The sequence below is a fragment of the Coloeus monedula genome, assembly GCF_965178545.1.
Source record: "Coloeus monedula genome assembly, chromosome: 3".
Classification (NCBI taxonomy): domain Eukaryota; kingdom Metazoa; phylum Chordata; class Aves; order Passeriformes; family Corvidae; genus Coloeus; species Coloeus monedula.
Genome location: NC_138783.1, coordinates 50147598 through 50160845, shown reverse-complemented (window position 1 = coordinate 50160845; position 13248 = coordinate 50147598). Strand labels below are relative to the sequence as shown.

Genomic DNA, 13248 nt, shown 5'->3' with positions numbered 1-13248 from the left:
GGGATTTTCAGCATCGGTTGGTTGTGCTGAACATCTTTGCAGTATTATTAATGTTATGTCTGAAACTTTCAAATGTTTAAACCACTTGGTGTCCAAATCTCACTGCATTCTTATGTTTAGATGCCTGATTGTGCTGTACACCCTGTTACCAGAAGGAGTTCCTTGGAAGTCTACATAATGCAAGAATTCCCCAGGGAGCTGATTTTATGCTAGACTTTTAGGAACAGTAATGGCTGCCTGGGAGGGTAGCTAAATGGTCTGAAGTGGGAGTCCCACAGATAGTTCTTACTCCTAAGGTCTTTATTGTGTCTGTGCATCCCTGCTGTCTTGGTGCGCTGGCTGCTTCAGTGGCCCCTGCGAGTCACCTCTCAGCTTACAGAGTGGAGTGTAGCACATTGCACAAAGGTCTCGCCTGCACTGCAAACTGTGATTGCCCTGTTGCTGTTTGCACAGCCACCTTCTTGTTATTTGCATGAGGAAACTCATTGTGTTGTACAGCTAGCTCTGATATCTAGATGTAAAAAATATTAATACAGACACTGTTCCCAGACCTGTGCTTGATGAACCCACTATAAATCTCAGCTCTACCAGTTTTACCAGTATCCCATTAATTTGGGGAAGGAATTCAGCATAATCCTTTCACCCAAAGGGGACTTAACTTCCTAACTTCTTGCTGGAATAGCACACCTTTTTTCTTGGGAAATGTAGCCTTGCTGAAGATAAAAGGCTGACGAGAAGTCTCCCAGCTGGGGTGTGCAGAATTTGGTTGTGGTAGAGAGCAAAACAATTGTTGTAGTCATTGAAATAAACATTTTTTACAGTCCCAGACTATGTCTGAGTAAGAGAAATGTCAGTAGCTCAGAAGAAAAAGTTGTATAAGGGATCATCTAACTAGGAAAAAGCATTTTCATAGCAGTGGCTTTAGTTTGGTTTCATTTGTTCCATTCGGGAGAATTCTTTTCCAAATCTGTAGTGGTAGCAGCTAGTAGTCAGATAAGGTTCCAGCTCCAACCCCTCTCCTGATACCAGTGTCCTTTGGCAATTAGTTTTATAGATTGTGTTTGAAAAAATCTTCTATCAGTTCAGATTGTCCTCCTTCTTCTTTATTCCTCCTTTTTCACTAATCTCCCTTTTCTTGTGCTGGGTGTAGAGTGAATAGTAGTTCCCAATTTCCTATTTTGTGTTACCCCAGATTTTATACCCTTTTGGCATAACCCTTCCTTTATTCATCTGCTCGCCAAGGTAAACAGTCACACTCTTTTAATCTCTCAGCATACAAAAATTATTTTTTTGTCATGTCCATAAACAATCAGGCTTCTCACTTTCACCCTCTCTAAGAAGTCAGAGCATGAATGGACATCATCTGACTGTTATTCACCAAGCATAAAGAATTACACATAAAGAAACTACTCATGAGTTTGAAAGATCTTTCTCTATTGACATTTAAATTATATTCAGCCACAGTAGTTTAAAAGGTCCATATTTTATTGTAATATTACTAGTACCACAATATTCCACAAAAGGTTAAGGACTAGTAAAATAACACTTTGACAGTTTTATTTGTCCCTTCCTTGCAAAACATAACCTTGTCTCTAATAGTAATTATATGGCATGATATAAAACAATTCCAATGAAAATCCACTCTTGAAAACCTTATTATCGGGATTTATTGATGAATATGCACCATAGTGCAGTAAAACATATAAATTCATTGTATGCTTATGGTTTATTTTATTTATTATATATTTGTACTATAAATGGTAATTTTATGGCTGCATGGTACAACTGCTGTTGCCTTATTATTGGAATTATTCTGGAAAAGTCCTACAGAGTGGAATGGAATGGGGTAAACCATTAGACCTCTACCTAAAAGCATGAAAGGTTACTGAAAATTGTATCTGTCTTTATTAACTTGCATGGGGCTTTTTCCTTGGGGAATATGACAAGTTTTTAATTTTTCCATGCTCTGCACCAACTGCTTGCACTAGTGAAGTGAGATGATAATACAGTAATTAAGGTATTAACCTGCTCCTTGCAAACTGTAGATCATGGAATCATAAATCATAGAATGGCTTTGGTTGAAGGGACCTTAAATATCATCTAGTTACAGCCCCCATGCAGTGGGCAGGGACACCTTTCAGTAGACCAGGTCGCTCACATGAGCGCTTGTTTTGCTGTGAATTTCCTGTGTGACTTGAAAACTCATCTTTACTCATATTTAAAAATATATTCTTGTTCTTTCCAGTTTAGCACCTTTACACCCTCCTGTAATCTAATTTCTTAGCTCTGAAGAAGCTTTGCAAATGCCACTCAGTGGAAACCTATCAGCCTTTAGTGTTACATCATAGCTGAGGGATGGTAGAGTGATGCATTTAAGTATCAGAAATTTGGAGTTTAGATTGCCCAGACCAGATTTCGAAGAGTGATAGTAACTGAGGAGTGGCATAGCCCTATTTTAATGGCCAGATATGTGTCAGGCATTTAATTCCCACCAAACATTCCTTTAACCTGCTTATGTACTTCTGAAGTGCTTTAAATCCCCATCTGTAAAATAAGGAGTTACATAGATAAGTATCCTAAAGAGTGTGAGATATAGGGCCAGGAAAGTAATGGCAGCCATTGCAGTATCTCAGACTAGGCTGCAAGAAGAAGCTGAAATATGCTAGAGCTGTTCTCCTACAGCTTCAGCCTGAACTGAACTTTCCTAAGGATCCCATCTTCCCTCATGAGCGCTCTTCTGGGAAGACATCAGGGCAGTGACATTGCCTGTTGATGACTTGACAGGTTTATGGGACACAAGGGATGCCTCAGGACCTGTGAGACAAGGCTGTCTCAGTGTCTACAGCCGCCTTGAGCATGCCTCAGGTCTGACACCATCAGTGTTTCCTCCCCAGGAGTGTTCTCTGGTTTACCTTTCACAGAGGTCCTCAGCAATTCCTGAGAGTAAAATGTGTTTTACAACCCTGGGTTCAGCTGAGCCTCCAAACTGACCCCAGAATACCAGGTAGATTTTGTTCTGGAAGATGCAACACAAACTCATCCCTTGAAGGAAGGAATTAGACAAGGACCAGAAGTTGATATAACCTTTGGTTAGTAACACCAGACTAACCATCTGCTCACTGATGTGGCTCCACAGTAAAATGCACTCACTCCTTTCCAATTAACTGACTAATCATTTTCTCTAACACTCCCAGATATTTTAGCTGAATCTAGTAAATTAGATTTAAATGGTGAGCAATACAGGGGGAATACTAAAGTGAACATTAATAGTGATTTGTTACAGAGAGATGAATAATAAAGGTTATCACATAAAGTTGACATAAACACAATAATAGATGGGGTAATTATGTACCTTATTTATTCTAGTTGCTAAATCTTTCACTGCATTGTGCAAAGGGACATCTGAATTTTAAATAAAAATGTAGTTAAAAAAAAAAAAGGGAGAAATACCAAAACAGAAGATAGAAGAGACAGGGACAGTGGCCAAAAGGCAGAAATAAGATGAAATACTGATATCTAGACAGGAAAAGGGAAAGGACTATAGTAACTAGGTCTTAGCATTGATATTTGTAGATGGTGATAAGATTCCAAGCTAAAAAATTATTTACTGATGTGATTTTCTCTTGACAGAGCACTTTTCTCCAAACAACTTTTTAGACAGTTCTCCTGTGCTCCTTCACCTGAGGAAGGACTGTTCGAGTGGTCTGACTTTCTTGGGTTTGTTAAAATGCAGCTAATGTAGATTACACAGGACCCTTAGAGGATCTGAGTCAGTTTGCTAATCCAACCACAGACCATTCCCAGTTTTGGGGGGGTTAGTTTTCTACCAGCTTAGGGGGCTGAGCTGGGTGTCTGAAGGGTTAGCTGGTGTGGCTCAAAGGGAGGCAGGAGAAGCAGCCAGCTGGTGTTGGGCAGGCAGGGCAAGGCTGTCCCCTTCGGAGGCAGCTGGCTGCTAGACTGTTTTTCTAGTGTTGGGAAGAAACAAAGCAGTTTGTGAAGAACCAGAGAAAGTGTTGGAAGAGCAGGAGAGATGGCAAACAACTGTCTCCATTTCAGCCCCAGAGCAGCCAGAGCCACCCACGTGGTTTGTGGGAGACAAGCTCAAACCTGTTTAATACTGGAGATGGACTCAAACCCAAGTCCCAGCTGTGCTCTGATCATCTGTCACATCTCCTGAGTGAACCTCTCTCCTCATTTTGCTCTAAATTATAACTCACTACTAGTAGAAAAATTAAATGGAAAAGAGAACTTTGTTTTCTTCCAAGCTTCAACTAGAAACTGAAAAAGCTCCTTAGAAGTCAAGTCCTGTGAGACATACTGATTGTTGTCAATATTTGGGGCTGAATTATTATCTAGCCTTAATAATTAATGATTGTTGTTAACTGCTGCCCAAGAAAGTGGAAAGCATTAGGCAAAATATCCCTAATTTTTTTTTCCAGCAGCAGAACAGAACAGTACTACATAAGGACAAACCCAGCAGAAGGTGTGCTGGGGCAAGCAGCCTTTTGGTCCTGCCAAGGGAGATACTGCTTGTGGGTCAGTGGTGGCTCACATGCTTCTGGTAGGAGCTGGAGGAACTGTGCCTCCTGTCAGCCTTGAGCATGTCCTCTCTGAAATCACTCTTCTCAGCATGGCAGCCCTTCTCTGTGCTGTTGACAAACTGCCTTGGTGCCACCTGTGAACACATGTGGTTTTCCAGATCCTTCAGTGTTACATCAAGACAGTGCATCTGCTGCAGGCAGGATCAAACCCCTGTGTTAGCCTTAACATGGGAGCAGAACTAGGACAACACTGCCAAAAATATTTCTACAGCCCTTCATTGACACCTTCACTAGGATCTTTTTGGTGCTGTACATCTCTTCCCAAAGAAGTCTTCACTGATGTTTCACGAGCAAGTAAGAAAAAGCAAATATTAGGATATGGGCACAGAAAGAGAAGGTTAAACTTAGCATCTCAAATTGTTTTTCAAACATTGCAGTATCCAGTAATAAAAGCATCTATATTGCATTCTGAACTGTAACTTGGATTACATGCCCAGGGCAATATAGTAGAAATCATCTTTGATGTGTGCTGAGGAGTGAATCCTTTGTTGTGCCTTTTCACCTAAACTGTAGGAGGGACCAAGAGGGAAATGCCTGGAACAGGTGCCCTTAGCCAGTGGGAAAACACTTGTATGAGCAAAGCCTGTTCTGGGCTGTGCCAGCAGCATTGTTGCACTTCTCTCCTCCTGCTGTCCTCTGAATAAGACCGAAAAGAGAGATACGGGAGGGAACTGGGCACTGATCTGTGTCTTGAGACCCGGTATCCTGGAAGCTTAGCAAATCTTACTCAAGGCCAAGGTAGTCATTGAGAAAATGAGAATACTCCACAGAGATGCCTTCATGGAGGAGATAGAGTTCAAGTTTTGAGGGCAGAAATTAATCAGTCAATGATATTTGACTGAATAAAGTGTGTTGCAAACCATGTCACCAAAAAAAAATAAAAATAGACAAAAAACCAAACACCCCCCAGACCAAAAACACCACAAAAAAACCTAAAAACAAAACCCTAGAAAAGAGTGAGATCTGCTTTCTTTTTTGTTCCCCATAATTACTCACCCATTGCAACCTGAGATTTTTTAGATCTTGTTTGGGCTGCAGGAATATTTCTCAGCAAGCTCCTCTGAGCAGCCAACTGCAAAAAAACATTGAAATATGATAAGCATATAAGAGCATTAAATGGTAGCATTCTCCATCACCCACAGACTCTGTCAGTTGTGTTTCCAGGCCAGATGAAACTAGAATGTACGTACAGCTGTTCTGAGTTGTAAAATACGTTTTGAAACAGGATTGATTCATGAGATTGAATTAAGCAAAAGAAAAAAAGTGTAAAGACTTGTCTTTTTTCCAAGCATTCAATAGAAATAGTCTAACTGGAATATAATAGAGATGTGCTTTCAGCACACAGATGTGCAGTAGCGAGAGTCACGTTTTGTGTAAGCTGCTTAGTCTTTTGTGCAGTGTCAAGAACTAAATGTACTTTCATACTCCATTTTTTGGCTTTGACATGGGCTAATGTCAAAGCAAATGAAGACCTGGTGGTAAATCCTTTTCAGCACTGCTAATGAGTGTGACCATTGTGGAGCTGTTCCTGGCTGTCTAATCGTCTTTGGGAAATCAAGCTTTTGATACATAGACCTTGTATTCTGAATTTTGATTTCTGCTACAAAATTTTCTGGTCTGATTCATTATTTAAGGGATCAGGAAGGTATGCGGGTCACATCCTGCAGAATATACTCAAAGCAGATTTTATGGTGAGCTTCAGTGGGTAAAGTCATTAAGGGTATGATGAGTGTTCTGAACAGAATTACATGGGCAAAAGTTCACGCCAGCATCTCTTACCTATAAAAATGCACTTCGGTAGAAAACCGATTTACAACTGGAATTTTTTCACATGCAAGGCAGAATATGCAGAAGAGCAACTGAGCCTGATCATCTTCTTCCAGTTCCACTGCTTGCATTGTAGTTGGGGTTTTGTATTATGGCTGTCTAGATTTTACAACCACAAATGTGCCAAAACCCTTGACTGGTTCACTCAGGTTGATTAATAAGCATCATAAAATGTCTACGTTCTTCAACACCTGCACACTCTGTTTCTTTGTGTTTTGCAAATGTAAGAGGTACGGATATGTGCTTTGACTTTGATCCTGTAAACCGGAACTGTTCAAGTGGTAGATCCTGATGTAGGTTTGGACAGCAAAGCAGTTTCCCAGGTTTCCCCTGAAACCCACAATTGTGTGGATGAGCCTCTGTTTTCAGTTGTTCCTCCAGCTGGTCCAGGAGCAGCTGCACATGCAGGCAGTGCAGGAGCTGGGCAGAGCTGGACCCAGCATACTGCTTTCCAGAAAATGAACCCATGGAGCTCAATAAAAATAGAGATGCCCCTGCAATTGTCCCATCAGTATCATGACACCTGCACTAGGGTTTTCCTGGCAGAGCTTTGCATGGATTTCACATGGGATTCTCCTCGACATGAAATGTCAGAACAGAAGAGAAGGCAGTGTCTGCTCTCTGTCACCCCATTTTCACCCTGCTCCATCTTTACAAAACTTACCTTTGCGGGAGGGTAGATCACAGAATCACAAACCTGGCTGAGCAGCTTCTGCTGCAAGGAGATGGTTAACACTTCATCCCAGCCACCAAGTGGCTTTGTGCACTCCAGGGACCTGTGGAGACAGGCAGATTTCTTTAAGAGATTCTCTTCTGATGCTATAAAATGTGATTCAGAGTGATGACAGTACTTTAAGCAGCAAATAGACACTACCAAATTTCTTTGTTATTTCTTTGTAATTAAAAGAACTTCTAATTCAAAATAACAAAGTGTGAACTTTTTTTCTCTTTTCTCTTTTTGCTCAGAAATCGAAGCAAAGGAAGCATGTGACTGGTTACGTGCAGCTGGATTTCCCCAATATGCTCAGTTCTATGAGGGTAAGTAGGTCTTTCTCCTCTTTGTGTAGTTCTGAAAGTGCACTGGGCCCTTGCCAGGAGACCTTGCAGTTGGCCAGCTCCACATTTGACTGAGTTATGGCCATGGCTGGATGCTTCACAAAGCCTCAGCTGCTGGAGTCATACCAGTGCTTAAAGAAAAGTAAGATTCTTACCCTCATAGCCTTGGGAAGTTAAAAAAAAAAAAAAAGGGACATAGTTCGTGTAAACCTCAAAGGTTAACAAAAACAACTACAAAATATCCAAAAACATGAGTCTAATTTTTAGAAACTTTTTGTTTAAATTTTAGAAACCGTGTCTGAAATAAGATTAGAACACTAGAAGTTATTGAAAATTTCAGTCACGCCAAAAGTAAGATTGAAAACTCTGCAGTTACCAAAAGTGAATAATCTGAGTTGCACTTCACATTTGCAAAGTAAGAAAAGCTGATATTTCAGTGCTAACTCAATGCAAATGGTGGTGTCCCCTTCCTGGGTGTAAAGTTCGTGCCCAGAGAAGCAGTGTGCCTGAGACAGGGCAGGTGGTTGTACTGCTGCTGTGTTCAGGAGTAGTTTGGGGACTGGAGCTGGGTTTTTCCTGCTCTTCCCAGCTCAACGCTGAGGGAGACTGCGGCTAAGCCTCGTTCTTCCCAAACTGCATGGTCTCCCTGCCAGAGACACGGAGCCAGCTCAGGCCCGCTCGGGCTTATTAGCCGAAAGGCAGCTCTGCCAAGCACCGCTGGACACCTTCCAGGGTCAGCGTGAGGCTGGAGGCAGCACAGATCCACGCATGGAATGGGGGCCAAGGAGCCTCATGGGTCAGAGCCAAGTCTGCAGGGAGTCAGCCCGGACACCATCCCTCCCCTCGTGTGGGGCTGAGGATGGCAGGGAGCAGGATGCTGAGGACACCCCCATGGCCAGCTGAGGTCCACCAGGACTCAGATCCTGGGTCCTGTTGGGCTGCTCGGGTTCCTGGGGACAGGAGCACCATTCAGAGATGCTCAGGTGGCTCCACAGGAGGCAGGCAGACTCTATTAAATCCAGCAAGGAACTAAGACTAATAAGCCTGCCAAACCAAAACTGACACAAATGTATATCTACCACAGTCCTTGGGTAGCCAGTAGTACTTCTGTGTCTGCCTTGTATTCGGAGTATCAGATACTGACTCCCAGAGAATGGAGCATCTGCTGCCTGCTTAACTCTAAGGGATGTTCTCTCCAAAAAAACAACCTGTGCTGGACTCCAGCAGTTCCCGTGCAGTCAATATGTGCTCTAGACAGTCTGTGTCTCTGAAAACAAGGTGCTTTTCACAGGCATCTATTGTGTCAGTGTTCAGCAGTAGTGTCTGAAAATGCTGGCTGAAGTTCCTGCATCCAGCATCCTGCTGAGGTACCTAAGCATGGCAGAGCAGTCTGGAGAGCAGCCACAGCTCTGGAACCTGTCCCACCATTACATGTCACTTTTCATTACAAATGTCAGCTTCTAGCATGCTATTCTGGCTTTTTAGCTAATATTGGGGATTATAATTCAGTTTGGGGTTTTTTTTGTCTGTTATTTGAGTAACCCTCTGTCTGAAATCATTGCTATTTGGATCAGTTTTAAAAGCAAAAAGCATAGAACATTTCTGGGGCTTGGGCAAAGTCTGTCTAGCAAGTGACTATTAAGTCACTGTAATGAGAAAGGAAAACCTTGTTGCTCATGTAGATAAAGTAAGTGTGGTGGTAATTCCCTGATCTCATTCACTTGTGCAAGGTGCTAGAATGAACAGCTAACAATTGAGTATTTTTTAAAGCCAAAATGAAATAATTTTGCTCTCACTCTAATGCACTGGACATTCAGCTATACCTTTAACAGAAAAAAAAATAAATAAGGTGTCTGAAAAGGTCACAGATACAGCTGGAAGGGAACCAGAGCTGAGTGGAATTGGTCATACTAGATTTCAGTGAGCAAGCACATGCAAAGCAATTTAGATGTAGACGATGTATTTTCATTTGAGTAGCAAGCAGTCATCTTAATATTGTGTCTCCTTTTACAGACTCCCAGTTTCCCATTGACATTGCTGCAGTAAAGAAAGATCATGATTTTCTTGACAAGGACCTTGTAGAACCTCTTTGCAGGTAAATAACACTCAAAGTTTCTTTTCTGATAATTTCAAAGCATGAGCTGATTTTTAGCTGTTAGCATAGCAGCAGTAGAGATGTTTGCTTGTCCAGGTCAATTAAGTGATGAGATCCATAATGCCACCATTCTGAGTTAATTTCTCTTACAGAAAATGCTGCAGTAGGATACCCACTACACTCACAGAAAGCAGCACATGATTTGGGAAAGACCCAAATCCAAAGGATTTTAAGAACTTTTAAGTTTTTAAGAACTATCAGTAGTGCAAGAAAACCCTGAATAAATGGGAGTCACATTTAAGTTGCACATTAATAACTCTTATGTCTAAGTCCAACAGAAAAGATGAAACTTCAATGCATAGAATTCAGCAAGCCCTTTTCTCTGGCAGCAGACATGGTTTTCATGCTGCTGTGATTCCCTTGGTACTCTCTTTTGGCACCAGTAACAGAAGTGGGACCAGACCCAGTACTACAGATCCCCCAGTACTACAGCTGCTGCAGCTGATCACTGCTTTGCCCCTCCCAGCAGTCCTGTGTTTGCTGTTTATCTTGCTTTTTATACTCTGTGATGAATATACCATATTGCATTGCTCAAGTCCTGTCCCCCAGGACTCAAGACACAGCAATTCTGTGGCAGTTTTGTAAAACCACATTGCAGAGACATTGTTCCCCTCTTCTTTCCCCTGTGCTCAGCTCGAGCTGGGTTCTGCTCCTCTGCTCTTCAAGTCAGGACAAAGGAGCATCTGGCCCTTAACCAAGCTGACTTTATTACATGTTACGGAAACTTTCACAACACTGACATCAAGATAATTGGACAAGACTCTATTTCCCCTTCTGCAACTGTGCCTAAAGTCATCAGAGATGGCTTTAGGAGATGCTGTTCCACATCATACTGTGCATTGCAAGGATTAATGAGTCTGTGATGGAGGAATGCAGAGAAGGTTTCTGAGAATCACCAAAAATAGGGCTGGTTCTTGTGCAGCTCTCCGTCCCAGCTATGCCCTCCTTCCTGGTGGATCCAGGTGGTTTCTGGGCACAGCTGTCAGATTGTTTTCCCAAAACTCCCCTGCTGGAAGTGAGACCTATTGCTTCTCATGCTGTCTATTATGGCTATGCAAATATTCTCTTTCTCTGTGTAGTCGCCTTTGTGTCTGAAGACAAATCAGTAGGAAAGACTTGGATCCTCCAGTGATCACTCTCACAAATGCCAGAGAAGAGAATAACTGCAGACTTGATCCACTGCTGTTTTGTGCTGCTTGGTGAGAGCACATTGCTATGCCCTGAGAAACCCTCTTCCCACACATATGTACATCCCCCTGCCTCAGTCTGGCATGATGGAAGACATACTTTGTTGTAGTTTGGGAACTGGAGAGTGATAGAGAACAGGAGATTGAAATCTCTTCCCCTCTGCCCTTTACCACAAAGTTGAAGGACCAATAAAAAATGCAAGTATGATGTCTGTTCCTGTTGCTTTCTTGTGAGAGCAAACAGTGAGATGTAGTCATTTCATAGCTCTGTGACTCTCTCTAATCATTTTTCTCTGGAGCAACTGGCAATGGTGGTGCTACAGTCACGGTCACCAGGCATCCAACACCTACACAGCTAAAAATGGGAACAGCTCATCTCTTGCTCTTCCAGCCTCTCTGTAGACTCACGGATACACCTACAGTTACACTGTGTTGATATATTCATGAGGATTATTTTGCAAGCTGAGAAGCTAGAGACTTGGTTGGGTTGGGGTTTTCTTCTCTTTCATTGAAATATGAGGGTTTGGAAAATTAACTAGCAGCTGGATAGATGCACTCATGGGGAAAAAAATGCCTTACATTAGCCTAAATCAAGGGATACTGATGAGACTTATAGAAAAAAGCATAGACACAGGTATTTCCACTCTTTAAAGATTAATGGGTTTATTAATAACTTTTTCTGTAATTATTTTATTCAGAAGACAACACGTTTACTTGAATTTTTGTTGGGAGTTGTTAAACAGCTTAGATATAAAAAAAGGAATAGCTCCTCATAATAATATAAGTATTATGTACAGGTTATTTTTTCAGATTGCAGACATTCAGTTTGATGTAATTGAGCAGCTTCAAACCCTTTGCTGAAAGCAACCTGTAAAAAGCCCTTGTTCCAAATGCCAAGATTCAGATTCATCAGAAACAATGAACAGTGTCAGCTGCTGCCCCCAGTACCAGCTTTGTTACTCTATGAGCTATCAAACCAGCATCTTCCAAGTTTTCCAGTGCCTTGGAAATCCTCACAGCTCAGCTGACCACTGTGGCCAGTTCTCTGCCCTTCCTTAGCTCTGCAGTGGTGTTACTGCAAGGTGCATGCTAACGTACCATATGAGAGCTGCAGGCTGCAATGCACTTCGAGGAAAGAGAAGAAGGCTGGTTATTATTTCTGTGTGCAGATTCCCAGGTTGGCAGTCAGACTTCCATTCTTCAGACAGTCAAGGCTGCCCTCAAAGCTAGGCATGACCAAGCCATCACACTGACTAATAGTGCATTCAGCCCATAGTACTGAACAAAATGGGCTTCTCTTTTTTTTTTGGGAGAGAATTTTAAAGCTGAAATGCCAGCATGGATAATCAGTTTGAGCAGTTTTAGCTCTGAATAGTAATAGCATAAACACTGAATTTCTCTGCTCTTGTGGGTTGAAACCAGACTCTCAATCTCATTTTATAATCAGTTTTCTCATGGCACTGCATTATACCAGACAACGTGAGGCACAAATGAGGAAGAATCTTGTTTTAAGGCAGCTGGTAGTATTTTAGTCAGAAAGTCTAGGACTCCCTGTTGTAAAAGATTTCAGTGACCTTTTTGAGATATTCTAACATTCCTACTGTTTACAATATAATTTGAAAATTTGGCAGAGTAAAAACCAAATTTGAGGCCTTTGGGTTAGAGGCGTATCTATCAAGAGATTCCACTCAGATTTTATTGAGTAATGAACAATAGAGAATTGCCAGCAATCTGCAGGCAAATGCTGTCAGCCTGCCAAAATAATAATTGGGCATGAAAATTTTATAGCTGGATCTCTGTGTCATTTCCAAAATAGCAGCAACCAACTCTGCTCTGGGAACTTTCGTGACTGCTCTGATAAGAGGGTGAGAAGGAGAAGCCAAGCCACGTTGTACTTTTTATGTTCACATACATACAGTGACTAAGAACATGAAGAACAAGTATATAATAGTCTGATACACAGTCCCCTAAACCAAGCTCTTAAAATTTGAACTGTGCCAAGTAGCCAGCAGCCCTTTTTTCCATAGCTGTTGTCTCTTAGACAACTTGTAAACAAAGTGAAGGTTGTTGTCTGGGATGGGACATCCTACCACCAGAGTTCTGAAATAATGCTTGTACAGTCAGTACCATCTGCTGAGTTATCTTGCTCTAGGTGCTGTTAGGGGATAAGCCTGGCTCTCCACATGCAGGACAGAAAGCCCTGCTCTGGAGGCAGTAGAATGTCTCCCACTGACTTCCAGGAGAGATTACTCATCTCATGTGAGTCTGGAGCCTGTAAGGTAACTCCCTCGGTGGTAGCCATGATGAAAAGGTGATAGGACTGGAAAACAGTACATTCTCTTCATGCACGGAATTGGTGGAGCAGGGACATGCCAGTGTGAGCCTTGCCTACCAGCCCTAATGGTGCTGGGAGGACTCTTAT

General features: G+C 42.0%; 1 protein-coding gene across 4 annotated transcripts in view; it reads left to right on the top strand.

Moving 5' to 3' along the window:
- The window catches only part of STARD13 (StAR related lipid transfer domain containing 13), a 289969-nt gene that overhangs the window by 245364 nt on the left and 31357 nt on the right, over positions 1-13248 (top strand). For all 4 annotated transcript variants that reach the window (XM_082278693.1, XM_082278692.1, XM_082278694.1 and 1 more), the window contains 2 exons: positions 7395-7466; positions 9498-9579. In XM_082278693.1, the coding sequence (XP_082134819.1) occupies positions 7395-7466; positions 9498-9579 (154 nt within the window). The remainder of the gene's footprint in view (positions 1-7394; positions 7467-9497; positions 9580-13248) is intronic.